Source organism: Siphateles boraxobius, unplaced genomic scaffold (genome assembly GCF_051911475.1).
Source record: "Siphateles boraxobius isolate OS27281-9 unplaced genomic scaffold, OSU_SipBor_1 29, whole genome shotgun sequence".
Classification (NCBI taxonomy): domain Eukaryota; kingdom Metazoa; phylum Chordata; class Actinopteri; order Cypriniformes; family Leuciscidae; genus Siphateles; species Siphateles boraxobius.
The window spans coordinates 7,210,600-7,228,326 of NW_027508908.1; the positions used below are offsets into that span (position 1 = coordinate 7,210,600).

General features: G+C 39.4%; 1 protein-coding gene across 2 annotated transcripts; it reads right to left on the reverse strand.

Moving 5' to 3' along the window:
• Positions 1–784: 784 nt before the first annotated feature.
• adisspa (adipose secreted signaling protein a) lies at positions 785–17,393 on the reverse strand. 2 transcript variants are annotated; one of them, XR_013207806.1, is made up of 7 exons: positions 17,285–17,383; positions 11,280–11,391; positions 10,866–10,999; positions 10,626–10,776; positions 4,880–5,005; positions 1,807–3,622; positions 1,442–1,718 (listed from the first exon to the last, which is right to left on the reverse strand). XR_013207806.1 is itself a non-coding variant. In XM_077246401.1 (6 exons), the coding sequence occupies exons 2-6, from the start codon at positions 11,338–11,340 to the stop codon at positions 3,552–3,554; spliced, it is 543 nt and encodes a 180-aa protein (XP_077102516.1). In that variant the 5' UTR covers positions 11,341–11,391; positions 17,285–17,393; the 3' UTR covers positions 785–3,551. The 2 variants fall into 2 exon arrangements, 1 of the variants encoding a protein (XP_077102516.1); XM_077246401.1 differs by having other exon boundaries at positions 785–3,622; positions 17,285–17,393.
• Positions 17,394–17,727: the final 334 nt, after the last annotated feature.

Here is a 17,727-nt window from a genome sequence, read left to right on the forward strand (position 1 = left end):
AAAACAATTATTTTAAATTGTAAAAATATTTCACAATTTTGCTGTATTTTGGATTGAATAAATGCAGCCTTGTTGAGCAGAAGAGACGACTTTTTAAAAAAAACTTTTTTTTTCAGGCTTGTGTTCAACAATAGCACTAAAATAGCTTTAGCCCCACCAGTGTGGATTGTGTTTTTTCTGCATTTGTGAGCCTTTGCTGTATTTTTAATACTAATGTACCTGTATAACAGATTATCATGCCTGAACATGCCTGAAGCCTGAATGTCTATGGCATGGGCCTCCTTTATTCTTGAGAGAACTGTCTAAGATTCAATAAATAAAAGATATGAGGTTAACACCAACATGACATTTCCATGTCATTCCATGACGTTCAACGCTGGAGTCAATATCTCAAACCTAAAACCATTAATTGTGTGACTACGATGTTCATGGACTTTTATGTAATGATTTTTTCTGAGATTCATACCCTCTTGTATGACATTATGCAACTGAACCACTGCAGTCAATTTTTTCTCTTCATTTGTAATGCTCAAGTCTTAAACAAATCGGAATACTTGCCAAAAGATAAAAAATTACATTGACAGATCAAGTTTAAATGAAAACTGGTCTGATTGGTTTGTCTGTAGGGTTTATAGAAACCAAAATTGAAACAAGGTAATGTAGTTTAGCTGAATGCAATTTATTTGGAAAATTTGGAAATATTTTCTTGTACTGTTACTAATGATCTTTATTTATACCACTGACAAATGCATTAAATACATATGCAAATACAAGATATGTGCACTTTTAAAATAACAAAACTTTAATTTTCATTTTAATTCCTTTTCATTTTCTTTGTGTGCGTGTACCTGCTTAACCACATTTTGAAGTATGATTTCCTCATTTATACATTTCGCTTTTAATTGTAACAATGTTTACAACTGTGTTCATAAATGTATAGCTAGCTTTATACTATAAAAACAAGGTGTGTGTGTGTGTGTGTGTGTGTGTGTGTGTGTGTGTGTGTGTGTGTGTGTGTGTGTGTGTGTGTGTGTGTGTGTGTGTGTGTGTGTGTGTGTGTGTGCGTGCGTGCGTGCGTGCGTGCGTGCGTGCGTGCGTGCGTGCGTGCGTGCGTGCGTGTGTGTGTGTGTTCGTTCCACTTCCCCATTGGGGAAATGTATTAATAAACAAACTAAATTATGTTGTTCTTTTTTTATGCAAAAAGGCAGAAACTTTTCTGTGAGGTTCAGAGGTAGGGTTAGGGAATAGAAAATCCAGTTTGTACAGAAACACAATTATGACTATGTACAGTCCCTATAAAACATGAAAACCCAACATGTGTGTGTGGTGTTGGTGTGTGTGCTTCAAGGGAGACAAACAAAAATGGTTGATATAAGTGATGAACACGGAACAGGTTTAAGGAACTCTTAAATAGAAAGAAACGCTGATTAGAAAACACTTGTTGCAAACAATAGATTCGTTTATATATTATTATAGCCTGTTAGGGTGAGCCTGTGATGATAAACACCTTCTTCAATTAAATATTATGCACAAAAAGGAAGTATACAGTACTTTACATACAGTGGCCCACGTGATCACACTTGACATTAGTTTGAAAGAATGATAGTAGAAGCACACAAAGGTTTGTTAAGCTTGAAATGCTAAATCAAATGATATACTTTTAAAAATTACCATTTGGTTGTCAAATGTTACACTGGATAAACGTAAAAACAAAATGGCTATTTCTAGTGCTGTCAAATCGATCACGATTAATCGATTTGACAGCACTAGAAATAGCCATTTTGTTTTTACATTATAATATATAGCTATTTCATTAAGCCTGAGAAAAGGTCCAACATTATTTTTTTGCTGATGCCACTTGGTCTGATATTTTTTATTGATTGCAAAGACATTTTTATATCTACAGTATGCTTTGTAGGTCACTGTATTCCCAATATATTGAAATAGAGAATACATTTAAAGTTAATCATATTAAACATCTATAGTAATTAAAAAGTAGAGATTTAGTAAGGATGTAATACTTATTTATGAGCATTCAAATTCATAAGTCAAAGTAAGATTCAAGCAGATATATTTTGTAAAAACATCCTTTCGAGTTTTCTAACACGCTGCCCTGAAGCTCTCTGAGGTGAAACACATTATTTACAGAATGGGAATGTTGTTGTGACGCAGGACTTTAAAAATATTTTCTATATGTTCTATTTACAGTGCTCAAATAAATTTACTGGCAAATAGTGCAAGAGGAAGCTGAGAATACATGACTGTTAAACTAGACTTAACCTTAGTCACCAAGATAGCTCCTAACAACTGTACATTTACAATTTGAAGACCTCAAAACAAAATTCAGCTGCTTAAAGGGTTAGTTCACCCAAAAATGAAAATTAAGTCATTAATTACTCACCCCCATGCTGTACCAACCCCGTAAGACCTTCGTTCATCTTCGGAACACAAATGAAGATATTTTTGATTAAATCTGAGAGGTGGATCACTGCTACATAGGCTGCCAGAGGGAATGAAACTTGACGGCCCAGAAAGTCATTAAAGAAAATGTTTAAATATTCCATGTGCCTACAGTGGCTCAACTATAAGTTTATCAAGCGACGAGAATACTTTTTTCCCGAAAAAAAAAAACATAATAACGACTTTATTCGACTATTCCTTTTCATTCCTTGTGGGCCTGAGACGAGAGTTCAAGAGATTTCCACGACACATGCGCGAGAACTGAGAAGAGAACGTTCTTCTTCTAATACTTCTTGTTCAGTTCTCGCGCATGCGTCGTGGAAATCTCTTGAACTCTCGTTCTTGAACTGAGTTGGGTTAGTTGTTGGCATAGCCATAGACGTAGTTGACAGGGATTCCGGTGTCTTGGTCTAGAATATTTCCTATAACAAGAATATCCACACAATAACTTTTTTCTAGAATAAAAATAAACATATATATATAATCATGTATATACAGTGTATATGCACATGATTATACATATATTATTTTCTTCAGACAACCCTATGATGTGGTTCAGTTAGCACTTGGCCAAAAAAATAGACTAAGTTGAGTGTTCTTGGAACACACTTTAAATTCAATACATTATCAAACTGAACCAAATAAAAAAAATGTTTCAGTTTGTGGCTAATGTAAAATTCTAGAGTGAATGTTAATAAATATCTACTCATACCAAACAGCAGAGAAAAGCTGAACTAAGTTGAACTTCTGACTTATTTTATCATTGGCCAGATCCATTGGTATTGCTTTTCTCTTTAAATAGCTTTTTATTTAATACAATTAAATAAATTCTTTTGTAATAATAACCCATGACCTTTACAATTCTGTTAGTTAAACAATTCAACTAAAGTTAAATATGTGATTCCATTAGCAGACGTGAAAAGTAGCCTCAAGAACAGAGGCTCTATTTTTGCATTAGTTGAAACTGATCCTACAGCATGGGGTGAGATGGTTTGTTCACATTCTGAGGCACATTCACATGTGCATTCATTTCGGTTTATTCTTATCATGTACACAAAGAAAACTGGTTTAGTCACATCTTCTTTGTGTTATTACTTTGTGTGTTTTTCTTCACCAACACACCGCACTCCATCAAGTAACATTGGTGTTCCGTGGTGGCGCTCTGTGAAAGACAATAGGTGGTTAATTATTTTAGTGGAGTGACATTTTTCCATTTACAAATTAATTCTCAAATGTTTCTTAATAATCAAATTGAGCCATTTGGACTTTTTAAATAAAAATAAAATTCAGAATCCATTCTACAAAATAGTAATATTACCAATTCTGGTATTGTTTCCCAAGCAGACTAGAAAGTTTAGAAAGTGATGTGAATAATATTTTGGTAACACTTTATAATAAGGTAACATTTGTTAGCATAAGCTAACTATAATAGTTTAAGTAAAATAACAAGGAATTCTACTTTTATTTAAATACATTTATTAATATTGCTCATTGTTAGGTCATATTAATTAAACTGCTTTTTCGGATATTATCTTTTATGTAGTGTAATTTAGCTGTTTGTAAATGTAAAAGATCTACAGAGTTTCAAAGATCACAACAAATGGCCTGAAGGGATTCATCAGTAATTCCAGTCTTGCTTCCTGCAACCTATAAAGGTTTGTAACAAATTTGCATAATGCCTGCTAATGGTCTTCATTGGCTGCCTGCGAACAACATCTCCTTTGACCTGCCCTCAAACACTGTAGTTGAAGCCGAGGCCTGGTAGAGTTTGGTTCGTATTGTCGACATGCCGGGAAATCCACTTTGAATGCACTTCCAAAGGATGAGGAATCGGGCTCGAATTGAAACTGATGCCATCTGTACTGTTCGTCTCACTGTGTGTGTATCAAGCGCTGAAGAAGCATCCAGAGCTGAAATTCAGATATGGTAATGGATGTTTCGTTTCCGACATGCACTGTAAGCAGTAGACCAATCACAACAGACTGGGCCGTCTGACCAATCAGAGCAGAGTAGACTCTTGGAAAGGAGGGGTTTTGAGAGACCAGATTCTTGATCGAACAATATCAGACAATGTGAGAATAGGGTGATGCTGCAATGTATATTATCAGAAAATTAAAGAGTGTTTTTATTAACCTTGGATGCATGTAAACCAACTGTAGGAAATTTAAAATAGCATAATAGGGAAACTTTAATGCATTAACTAATGGTTACAAATGAAACCTTATTTTAAAGTGTTACCAGCATTATTGTTATTTCATTTCTTCTTCTTTATTTTTTTTTTACAATTTCTCCTATCCCAACTTAATATTCAGAGACAGCTACTGGTCCAAAAACGACACACTTGACTTCACCTCATGAACGCTCTGTTATGAACAATTAGAGATCTGTCAGCAGTTGGTGTGTGTAGAGTGTATCTCACCCATAACTCTGGCCTGTAATCTAACTCGAATGCTGCTGTCCCTTCTGCTCCTGTTGACCAGGGTGAGTTCCTCCTGCACCACTCCCTCCTGCTGAGCGCTGTACTCACAAACCACCCGCACTCCCCCTTAAAAGAGCAGAAAAAGACGGAAGCCAATGGGTGAGATGGATACAGATAGAGAGGGGTACAAAAACATCACAAAATAACAGGAACAATAGAAAAGATAGGTGAAAGTAAAAGTATCAGTGACCAGCATAAGTTTGAGGATCGAAATCATTATAGAGAAATAATCATCTAACTGAGTGAAGAGTACTTGCATCTTCTTTTAGAATGTAAATTGTATTCTCGGATATGGCACACCTTCCAAGATTTCCCTAGAGATTCAACTGTGGGAAAAATGAAACCACTATAAACGCTCTAAGTGTGTTTCAGCTAATGGAGAGTATGATGACGGATTGAAATAGGAGTCTGGCTATTGATCGTAACATGACGTATAGCATTTGGCTTGATGTTTTTTACATGTCAGGGATACAAACAATCTTTTATCCACATTAACTGCTCTGATAGTGCTGCTTACACTACTGGTCAAAAGTTTGGAATAATCAAGCCTTTTGCACACTATAGAAATATAGTACTGTGCAAAAGGCTCAGGCCTTTTTTTCATCAAAAAAATAGTTTTAAGCCAGTTATTCATATCTTTTGCGGTACTATGTCAGAAAGACATATCAGTTTACATTTACAAACATTTATTTTGCCATTAATTGTAATAATCCAATGAGATTTTTGAATGCACAAGGAGTCTGAAAGTACATGAAGAAACTGAAAAAAAAAACAGAGACAGACTAAATCCAGAATAACTGTAGCAACGTCTCCAAGATGCTTGAAGAAACCTTCCTGCAAATCTACAGTACTCTGAAAAGTTTTTGGCATTGTGTAAAAATGCTGTAAAGTGAGGATGCTTTCAAAAATAATGTCATACATAGATTTGAATTATCAATTAACTTCTATTAACTAAATCAAATCAATATTTGGTGTGACCCTTTTCTTTTTTAAAACAGCTTTTTTTCCAGGTACACTTGTGCAAAGTTTTTAAGGTAGCTTTGCAGGCAGGTTTCTTCAAGTCTTGGAGACGTTGTCACAGTTCTTCTGGATTTAGTCTGTCTCAGTTTCTTCTGTATCTTTATGTAATCCCAGACAGACTCGTTGATGTTACTGATCATACCGGCTGTCGTCAGGCTCATACAAACACTACAGCAAAATATATAAATAACTGACTTAAAACCATTTGTGTGTTAGTTTATTGTGTGTGAAAATACTAACATGCCTAAGACTTTTGCACAGTATTATATATTGTTAAGAGGAAAACCCCTTGAGATGTGACATCTCGTTTTCGAGGGGAACTCAAAATATTATATATTTAGACACATGCATGTATGGCACATAGAAGGCCTTGGGACTGAGAAAACATACGGGGTGCAGGGTTTACCTCTTAAAACCATCCTCATAAGCACAAAACAAAGTTAACTAGTCATTTTAAAGTTCCCTATCAAGGGAACTTCCGCTGCGTAGTTACGCCATGGGAACACCCCTGTGTGATTGCGTCGTGAAGCACGTGTATAATCAGCGTTGTGTTGTTCCCTGCCCTCGTTTCATCACGGGTGGGGACACACATGAGCTTTGTGTTGCTTTTTTGGGAGTGGAGCATGCCCAGTCAGTTCTCGAGGGAGCTGACTGTGAGCATTGCGAGAAGCTGTCCGTGAGGACGCTCCGCTCTCGCCGGGTGTTCTTTGAGGAGGACGGTTCGGTTCGTGCTCCCCGAGGTGTGGCGGCGCACATCTTGGGGTTCACAGATGGATCTAACAGCGGGGTTTGAGATGGGCCCCATCCTATCTCAGCCCTTACCTGCTGGATCCAGTGCCTCTGCCCAAGAAGGAGCACGCACTGCGGTTTCTCCTCCTTGGGTTGAAGCACCAATGCTGCAGCTATCCAGTTCTGAGGATTGGATGTTGCTAGTATTGTTTCAGGGGATTATGAGTCTTCGCCAGCTCATACCTCTCGTGATGAGGAGCTTATGGAGGTTTTATCTCCTGCTGTAGCAAAATTAAATATTGATTGGCCAGCCGATGATTCTCAGAAAGGGTTTCTCCTCCCAGCAGAGAGTCGGAGTTTTACAGTCCTTACTTCATCGTTCCGAAAAAGGATGGGGGGGTTGCGTCCTATTCTAGGTCTGCGTCATTTAAACATCAGAGTTCAGAAACTCAAGTTCAAGATGCTTTCACTCAAACAGATTGTATCACAGATTCAGTCCGAGGACTGGCTTGTCACAATAGACCTGAAGGACGCTTACTTCCATGTATCTATACATTCTCATCACAGGAAGTTCCTGAGGTTTGCTTTCAGGGTGAAGCATACCAATAACGATGCCTACGTGCCTTGGTCATGTGGAAGAAACGTTGGTTCCTCGCCCAAGGCCCAGTGTTGGGGGCTTCTTGTCGACGCGTAACGCTATCGACAGATACTTCCCTCACAGGCCGGGGGGCAGTCATGAGTGGCCACTCGGCGACAGGTCTCTGGCAGGATCATCAGCTTTTTTGGCATATAAATCGGCTAGAAATGATGGCGGTATTTCGGGCTCTCAAATACTTCCTGCCAGACCTGAGAGGCCACCATGTGCTTGTCCGCACGGACAACAAATCGGTGGTCTCTTACATCAACCATCAGGGGGGTCTGAGGTCTCAATTATTATGCAAACTGGCTCATCAGATCCTCCTATGGGCCCATGGGAAATTACTGTCACTCAGGGCAGTATATATTCCAGGGTTTCTGAATGTGGGAGCAGATATCCTGTCAAGGCAGGGGCTGAGGCCGGGGAGTAGAGACTTCACCCCGAGGTGGTGGAGCTCCTATGGGAGAATTATGGTCAAGCTCAGGTCGATCTTTTCGCATCATCCGATACAACCCGTTGTCTGCTATGGTTCTCCCTCACATATCCAGCTCCTCTCGGACTGGACACAATGGTGCAGGTGTGGCCGAGGCTACACCTATACGCTTTTCCCCCGGTATCAATGCTCCCGGGAGTTCTGGAGGGGTTCGCCAGGAAGGGGCTCATCTATTATTACTTGCCCCGCACTGGCCGGCCCGTGTGGTTCTCTGACCTAGTGTCCCTTCTGAACGGCTCTCCTATGGAGATTCCTGTCAGGAGGGACTTGCTGTCCCAAGCAGGGGGCACAATATTTCACCCTCACTCAGAGTTGTGGAAGCTGTGGGCTTGGCCTCTGAGGGGGCCCAGCTCATAGAATCCGGTCTCTCGACTGAGGTCATTGAGACCATCCTTCAATCCAGAGCTCCCTCCATGAGATAACTATATGCATTGAGATGGAAATTGTTCTCTGCATGGTGTGGAGAACGTTTTTTAAATCCTGTTAACTGCCCGGTTGGTACAGTGCTCGATTTCCTACAAGACCGTTTCTCTGCTGGATTATCTCCTTCCACCTTAAAGGTGTATGTAGTGGCTATATCTGCTTATCGCACCCCTCTGGGGGCTACTTCTCTTGGGAGAGATCCTCTTATGATTTGTTTTCTCCGTGGCACATTGAGGCTGAGGCCTGCACTGCACTCTAGAGCACCGGCTTGGGATTTGGCCATTGTACTTGAGGGTCTGGCCTTGGCTCCCTTCGAGCCTATTGAAGAGGTTTCAGAGAGGTTCCTTACACTAAAAACTTTATTTCTACTTGCTATTTCTTCTATCAAGAGAATTGGAGATTTGCCAGCCCTGTCGGTGGCTTCCTCATGTCTGGAATTTGCACCAGGTATGGTGAAAGCATTTCTACACCCTAGGTCGGGTTACATTCCTAAGGTCCCTACTAATGTTGCAGGCCCAATTGTGCTGCAGGCTTTTTGCCCTCCACCTTTTAATACCCCAGATCAGGAAAGTCTCTATCTGTTATGTCCCGTTAGGACTTTGGATGCCTACGTTCACAGAGCTGCCTTGTGGCATTGATCAGAGCAGTTATTTGTCTGCTTCGGTTCAACTATGAAAGGTTGCCCTGCATCGAAACAGATTATGAGCAAGTGGGTAGTTGAGGGTATCTCACTTGCTTATGAAGCGGTCGGACAGCCTTCACCTTTGGCTGTCCGGGCCCATTCTACGAGGAGTATGGCTACCTCTACGGCTTTAATTTCGGGAGTTTCCCTTCACGACTTTTGTGATGCGGCAGGCTGGTCTTCGCCGCATACATTCGTCAAATTCTATGACTTAGACCTCTCCACTCCTGGGGCTAGGTTGCTTGGTTCTTAGTGTACGCAAAGGACTTAACACAGAATGGGCACTTGTCATTATGGCGTAGTGGGTATGGGGTTCCCACGGCTTAACTACGCAGCAGGAGATCCCTTTAAGGGGACCTCTCTGGTTACGTAACCTTAGTTCGCTGAGAGGGAATGATACGCTGCGTTCACCTGCCATACTTCCTGCATGCCCTGATCGACTCGGTCTGTTTTCAGGGGTGCTTTATAGTTTCCTGGTCTATGATGTCACCCGCCTATGACGTTTTGCTCTTCCATTGGACTGTTTATACACGTGCTTCACGACGCAATCACACAGGGGTGTTCCCACAGCGTAACTATGCAGCGTTTCGTTCCCTCTCAGGGAACTAAGGTTACATACGTAACCAGAGATATTTTTTTGTCGTCCCTTGCCAACTCAAAATAATTTTCCAAATTACAACGTTGTTTATTATGAAATGCTCTTAATATGGTGATTAATAATGATAAATATATGGAAAAAAAACGAAACGTCTAAAGGAAACTTGTCACTAACCTGGTTTAGTTAAACAATCGGATCTGTCAGATAAAAAATAGCTGCATTCTCATTTTCTGCAGCGTTTTAGCAAAAGTTATCTGCTATTTTGCTGCTTACCGTGTTTCTCTACTGTTGTTAAAATAACCATGTCTTCTCCAGCTCTTACACCGTGTCCTAACCAGACGCGATGCAATAAGATTCCAGCGACATATAATTTGTCTGTCCACACTAGACGCGACGAAAAATAGAAATTGTCTCTAAAATAGAATCGTCGCGTATTGCCATCGCGTCTGGTTAGGACAAAAACTCTGATTAACATGGAAAAGATACCTTTTATTGTGCGTCGTGTGTAGTTAGGAAACGGTGTTAATGTGGTGCTTTACATCTTTAGCGAGAAAGACAAGAAACGTGCACGAAGCGGAAAGGGCTTGAATGAAGCGCGTTTGGCTCTAGATACAAATATAATAGGATGTAATTTTTTTACATCCTATCCTATAAGTGCCGAACAATCATTACCGTAAAAGACCCTAAGCGTTTGTGGTGTGAATTGCTCCATTGTTTTGACGCTCCTCATTTTAATCTGTGGAAATGGTAAAATATCACAATTATGGTCTGCTTTTTGAATTTCGCTGCCATAAATAAATATGAATTTAATTTTGATTTCATTGTGAATGGTTAAGAATTTAAACAAAGGTTGCTTGTTTAATCCCAAGCAAGACTGAGGCCGTTTCTAAATCACAAGTATTGTTCATTAATATTGTGCCCCTGAGCAAGGCACTTAACCCAGGTTGCCCCAGTGGGACTCTGTCTGTAATAAGGGTACTGTAAGTAGCTGCCCAACACCTCTAGGGTTAATGTGAATATATGAACACATAAGAGTAGTGAGCAGCCTTTGATAAGTGATTTAGAGTAGTAAAAGGTGGTTTAAAACCACCACAAAACACATACCCTCAGGGCGTGGAGTGATGTGTGTTGCACGTAGTCGTGGTTTTGCCGTAGCACGAAGCGCGGGGGAAAGGGTGACATCTTTGCCCAGTGTTGGGACTTGGGGCAAAGAAAAGATGATTTCATATTTGTGATGGCTCCTTAAAAATCCCACCTGAATAAAGAGTTAAGCAGTCATTGATTACAGCATGCAATTTTTTAAGGTTTTTATAACTCAAAACTGGAGAAAATGCTTTCTTTCACCTTAACGAGATATGCACCATCAGGCTCCGGTAGAGCAACAATGAGTTTATCCTGAAGCTTTTCATCACAGCTATTGTTAATGGAAGAGTCTTTGTCATCATCAGGGAAATGTACTCCACCTTTTGAAGTGGAGCCTGGTCAAGAGAAAACAAGGGTTGAGTTGAGATCATGGAGATTGACACTGGACCAGAAGATACATGCTGAGATGATTAATACAGGCTGCACCCGGTATGGGGGAGCTGTTAGAACAAACACACTCTAAACGTGTTAGAGACGATGAGAAAGTAGAATCTAAAAATATTTTAAGCACATTTAGGTGAAGTCATAATGTCCATGCATGTCCATTATTTACACACAAACACACACACACGCACACACACACACATACATTAGGAACACAGAAAAGACACTGACTTTTCCTTCCTGTTGCCATGTCGACATAAGGCCAGGGAAATCCAGGGATGATTATTGGCATCAATGTGATTTCATCTCCAAATAACAGACATTGACTCACAGAGAACGAACCCTGTAGAGGAACAGAAGACGCATGTGAATCAATGATCAGTTTGTCCTACAGTATAATGTCCTATACTGGCCTATAGATGTGTGTGTGTGTGTGTGTGTGTGTGTGTGTGTGTGTGTGTGTGTGTGTGTGTGTGTGTGTGTGTGTGTGTGTGTGTGTGTGTGTGTGTGTGTGTGTGTGTGTGTGTGTGTGTATTTATACCATGGTCTGTCTAAATACTCGATTCTGATTGGCTGGAAGGTGTGCAGAAAAACTGTTTAATGCACATATGGCAGTCAAGTCAGTTGAATCACCGTTCTATATTAATGTGCTGCTGTCATTAGCTGCATTTCCATTACCTTTCAAATTGCGCAAATTGAAACTGCGACTTGAAAATACGACCAATGAAAACATGGGGGGAAAACTCCCATATATCACACACAAAAAAAAAAATTAATCAACAAAGAAATGCCGCAATTTATCAAGACCTAGAAGCAGATAAGGAGGGAGAAACACCCAGAAACGCCTCATATGTGTCGCTCCCAACTATAAGGAGCTTTCCTTGCCATTAATGCTTGGATAACACACCTATGTCTCCTTGGATTAAAAAAAAAGGTATACGTAAACCTACCAACATCCGTTGCCATGTTTTTTGGAATGACTTATGGCGAGATGAAAAAAAATTGTTTTAGTCGCAAAACATCGTTAGGTTTACATTTAGAAAATATCACAAAAAAACGTCTCGGTTACTAACGTAACCGTGGTTCCCTGAGAGTAGGGAAGGAGTATTGTTAGCTTACGCTATGGGAAAACTCCTTTTCTAGTGAATATTGAAGCCAAATTTTTAAAACTGCACAGCAGACATATAGCTGAGCGTCTAGCGCGCTCATTTGCTGTGCTGCAGCAACTGCACAAACCTATGGCGAGTCGGCTAAGATGCGCAAACCAATAAGACCTAAGTATTCTAGATGGCTGAGGAGCCAGCATCGGTGAGTTATTAACTGCGCCTCCGATTGGGCTATAAACAACCAATCGTCAAGGTAGTTCAACACTCGCACTCCCCGTTGTCTCAGGGGGGTGAGGGTTGAGGGTGTTTACTTCGTAAACACATGGGGTGCTAGGGATAGACCGAATGGTAGGACTGTGTACTGATAAGCCTGCCCATCGAAGGCGAATCTCAAGAATGGCCTGTGATGGGGTGTTATCTGAATGTGAAAATAACCATCTTTCAGATCCACTGAGAAAAATCAATCCCCTGGGCGAATCTGAGCAAGGATTTGTTTGGTTGTTAGCATTCCGAACGGGCATAACAAGCCAGCATTCATAACAGCTTTGTTCAAGTGTCTGAGATTTAAAATGGGCCTGAGGCCGCCATCTTTCTTTGGAACAAGGAAATGGCGACTGTAAAAGCCTGACTCTACAGCCCCTGTCACCAACAATTTTGACACTTCGGTGCGAAGGACATGAGCTACGTCACTTCTCACCGATGTCTCGACCACAGCTAGAAAGCGCAGGTAGCGCTTGTAGCGCAGTAGCGAGTAGCCTTGTTTTATTATGTTCAACATCCATTCTGATATTCCGGGGATGACTTCACAGACCTTGGCCCACATAGCTAGGGGTTGAATGAAGTCTGGGGATGGGCCGCTTTGTGATAGGGACCCGGACGCCCAGTAGTTTTGTGTTTGTGATACTGTGGGAACAGTGCTTACATGTATGTGCATGGGTGCATACTTCAGAAAATGTCGTCGTCGGCAAAGATGGCCAGTCGAGCCCGCAGGGTGGCGAGCGTCATCTCATCGCACTACGGGCAGCCGACCTTAGAGAGTGCAGCTTCAGCCTGGTCACGGCCTAGACAATGATGTGACGATCCACGCCGAAGAGAGGGCCTCTGCACGAGGCGCAGGTGTCTCGAGGCATTTAAAACAACGGCTATAAAATTGCTCTTTTAGATAGTGAGTCACAGCGTCGAACACACTAAGATTGCTTTAAAAGGATATGCGCACCGGATGGCACAGCAGAACAGTGGGCTGAAGGCTGCGTCCAGTGAAAACCAGGCAGCCGGCGTCCTCAGAACTGCTTAGCAGGTGGCTTGTTCCGCTGAAGGCTTTTCGAAGGCGGCGGTGAAGGCTTCTCAACCGGAGGTCAGCTATATGTCTGCTGTGCAGCTGCACTGAGTTTTAAAAAATTGGCTTCAATATTCTCAAGAAAAGGAGTTTTCCCATAGCATAAGCTAACTTGCACAATATGAGAGACCTCTCGAAAGGGAACCAGGCTATTGAAGCGCGCGCACACATACATCACTCGCACATAGAGAGAGAAGTTTGCGCCGTGAACAAAGAAACATTCAGGAGCACAGAAACTTATCAATGCTTGCCCACGACTTTTAGTAATACCGGTATAATAGCTTCTCTACTGAAGCACTACATTATATTTCTTAGCAACAAGGGGGTTACATCGCTATTTTTAGGTAATTAAACTCACAGCTTTGTTGTTAATATATATAGAGAGACGCTAAACAGACGCAGGTACCAATCTCTCTCTCTCTCTCTCTCTCTCTCTCTCTCTCGCAATAATTAATTCAAATAAATGCTGTAATTCATTAATTCAAACAAATGTACGCACTACTTTATATTTGTGACTGAATCAAAGAAGGCAGAATGAGCCGTAACTGACGAAAATAACCATCCATTTTACCCTTCTGGGTAAATAACAATAACAGCAATAACATCTTTAAGTTGTCAATGTTGCCAAATGACCATGGTATAAACAGGATTACATTTGAATGCACTTCGTGTCGGGCGGTTCTTTGGCTTCATCTTGTTTTTTAAAATAATTTAATGCAGCTAGCCATGGATTATCCCTTACATATATGTGCGTGTCTACAGTATTAGTGTGTGTGTGTGTGTGTGTGTGTGTGTGTGTGTGTGTGTGTGTGTGTGTGTGTGTGTGTGTGTGTGTGTGTGTGTGTGTGTGTATATATATACTGTATATATATATATATATATACAGTGCTCAGTAGATTAGATTATTTACAAATGGTAGTCATTACTGATTCAAAATTACATGACAAAAAATTTTGTTAGTAACTTAATCCATTACATTACACATTTAAGGTAATATAACCTGACTGTCACAATCCCGTGCCTTTTTTTTTGTGTAAAGTTTTGTATGGACTTTTATGTGGAATAAATATTCACTGTTCTCATCATTTCTGTACTCCCTTCTTGTGTTTGGTTTCTGTTTCTCCTTGTTTTCGTGTTAGTTTCTATGGTTACTGTCATTGTTACACCTGTCTTTAATTATCACTGATTTCTCTGTGTATTTAAGCTTGTGCTTTTCAGTTGTGTTTTGCTAATCATTGTTGGATCGTATTTGTGTTATGGGTTGGATGTTCCTGGTTTCTCGTGTGGAGTATTTTCATCACTTTCTGGTTTGGATTATCTGTATTTTATCCTTTTGTTATTAAAGTCGTGCATGTATTTGGATTCTCTCTCTGCCTCGCTTCTCCGCAACCCATTACAGTGATTATTTTTAGATTACATTTGAATTATATTATTTTGTATTATTATATATATATTATATAATTATAGTATTTTAATTATATTCCATTCTTTGTTATCAACAACATGAAGTATTAAATATTACATTATATATTTGTGAGTTTAATGAAAAGCTATTAATTAAATCATAATTTTTTTAAATAAAAAAAATTAAAAATAAAAACAGTCAAAATAAAACCCTTACTAAAAAGATTTTAAAAATGGCTTTATTTGTTTACCTGCATGTCATGTGACCATTAAAAAAATCAGAGAACCATTTTTATTATTATTATTATTGACCTGAATTGATTTTAAAGATAAAAAGCAGTAGTATAGGGAGAATCAAAGAATTATGAATCATTTGTGACATTGTGAGAATGAGAATAAGATGTAATCATGTAATCAATAAAAAAGTAACTGTGATCTGATTACGAGTATTTTAGAACTTAATATAATCTAATTACAAATACTTAATTTTTGGAATCTGATTATGCAATCCATATTACATGTAATCAGTTACTACCCAGCCTGTATATAAATAATTCATTTTGATTTTATATTATTTATATATTTTATTCTCATGCCTCATGATGTCTTTATTCTCAAATCACAAACCTGATTTTAGAATGTCATGATTTTGACATTCTAGGAAACAAAGTGGTTATACAATATAAAAATAATTGGCAGGCCTGATAACAAGCCTCATGAAAGATTACTCAGATGATTTGACTTATTAACCTCAGTTATGAGAACTAATGATGATGATGATAAAGCATTACAGTTGTGGGGGACCTCCATCCTGTGGTTTTCAACCCTGTGGGACTTTGCTGTAAAGTCAATGAAATGCAAATCCAGACAGAGTGGGATGCACAATTAATAATTTAGAGGTTGGAAAAATAACCAACATGCATTTTAAAATTTAATAACATTTTACATAATTTATGTTGCATTTTATGGAGGAAGAATTTAAAAAATACACATAGGCTATTTCCAGATGCTGCTTCAATTGCGCCCAAGTCAGTTTTAGACTTGACATCAATCGGCGTGGGTGCATGTTTTTTCTTTACTTCTGATGTTTCATACAAAGCTGTTTTCTCTAAATTATTTTCAACTTTGTCAACTATATATGAAAATCTCATATTCTTATCCATATAATAGACATTATTGCTACATTCCCAACAATCTGCAGCACGAAAAAGGTAGGCTATATAAAGTAAAAATATAATAAAAAGGTATATAAAGTAGGCATTATTACTACACACTATTATTATTATTTAAGTAACAATTGCATGATATATCTGGTCACATGATCTCAGCATGGCAACGCCCACGCCCATGATTAAAATAAAAGATATTTCACAAAACTGCTGTTCGTAAGCGTAAAACCTTTAATAGTGTGTGCTCCCTAACAAAATGTTTTAGCAAATTTATAGAATCAATCCTAATTGCCATTTTGAAAGCTGTCGTAATCACATCATTGCACATCGTAATCTTTGTTTATGTGCCATAAATAATTTATACTTGGGTGTAGAACTCTGTGTAGAAACCTGCAGAGAGGTAAATCTGTCCCTGATTGTTTCCATGTAGATCATGCACGCAGATGACCTCAGGAAAAACCCAAAACCCATCCTGATTATTGTGACCCAACAGCAATCATGAAAATCTTTGGCTTAAACGTGAATATTAGGCTACAACCGTTCAGTCAAGGTTATTTCAGAGAATGACACTCACATTCAAACTAAAAGAGGCTTATGATACCGCTCTCATCCCGACTGACTTATTCCCAGCCATTCTTCCAAACCACCCATAATCGTGTGAAATATGACGGTAAGTAAAAAGCTGCTTATGCAACAATAATCGCTCTGAAATCGGTGAGATGGGCGATGCAAATTATAGAGATGTCGATTTTTAATATGGGGCGTCCCCGAGGAACCTGGCTTTAGAAGATAAACAATATCTTCGAAGGCAGCGCCCGACGACAAAGCATCTCTCGTACATAATTTGTTAAAGTGCAGCATGCTATGTTCTGTGTAAAAAATGGGAAAACACTGTGCGTCGCGTTCCAGTGTCCCGTATGGCACCACTGACAGTAAAAACAACAACTCGACATTATAATAACTGGTTTAACGAAAATGTGTATTTTTTCTATTAATCATATCTTATGTAGACTATAAACCTTGTAAACCTGGGGAAACGTCTTCTCAATAAGACAAGGCAGTTTATTACAGAAGTATTCAACAACAGACCGACTTTATTAGGTCCCACTTAAAATAAAACAGAAATTCTGCAATGGGGCTTTACTGTGTGCGCGTGCACATATACACATAGCTGAATATCTAAATAATACTGACCGAAAATACACTGGGAATCAAACTTACCTATCTTGAATGTACAGTAGGAGCAGGTTTGTGGCGTTGCCTGACGCGCTGTGCCATCAGTCGACTCGAACAAGTGCAGCAGGTCTGACGCTGCGCGCGCTCACAAGAAAGGAGCTGCAGCCATTGGTTACTGATGGTTACTCAATGTCTACCTCTCGTTTTTTCTTCCTCTCTCATTTCGAAATTTTCTGTCAAGAATAGCGGAGCAACCATGGATTGAAGTCCAAGCCTATAGAGCCCCTGACTATCAGTGTCCTGCACCCATCACTCCAAATGCACAATTTTACAATTATTTAAAATAGAAAAGTGTTTGGATGCCAGACAATAATAGAATGAGACACAATCAATGGTGACCCATAATCAAAGATGCAATATATGAAAAAAAATAACAAACACCCAAAATTGTCGTAAGACTCGTTCATCTTCGGAACACATATGATTAA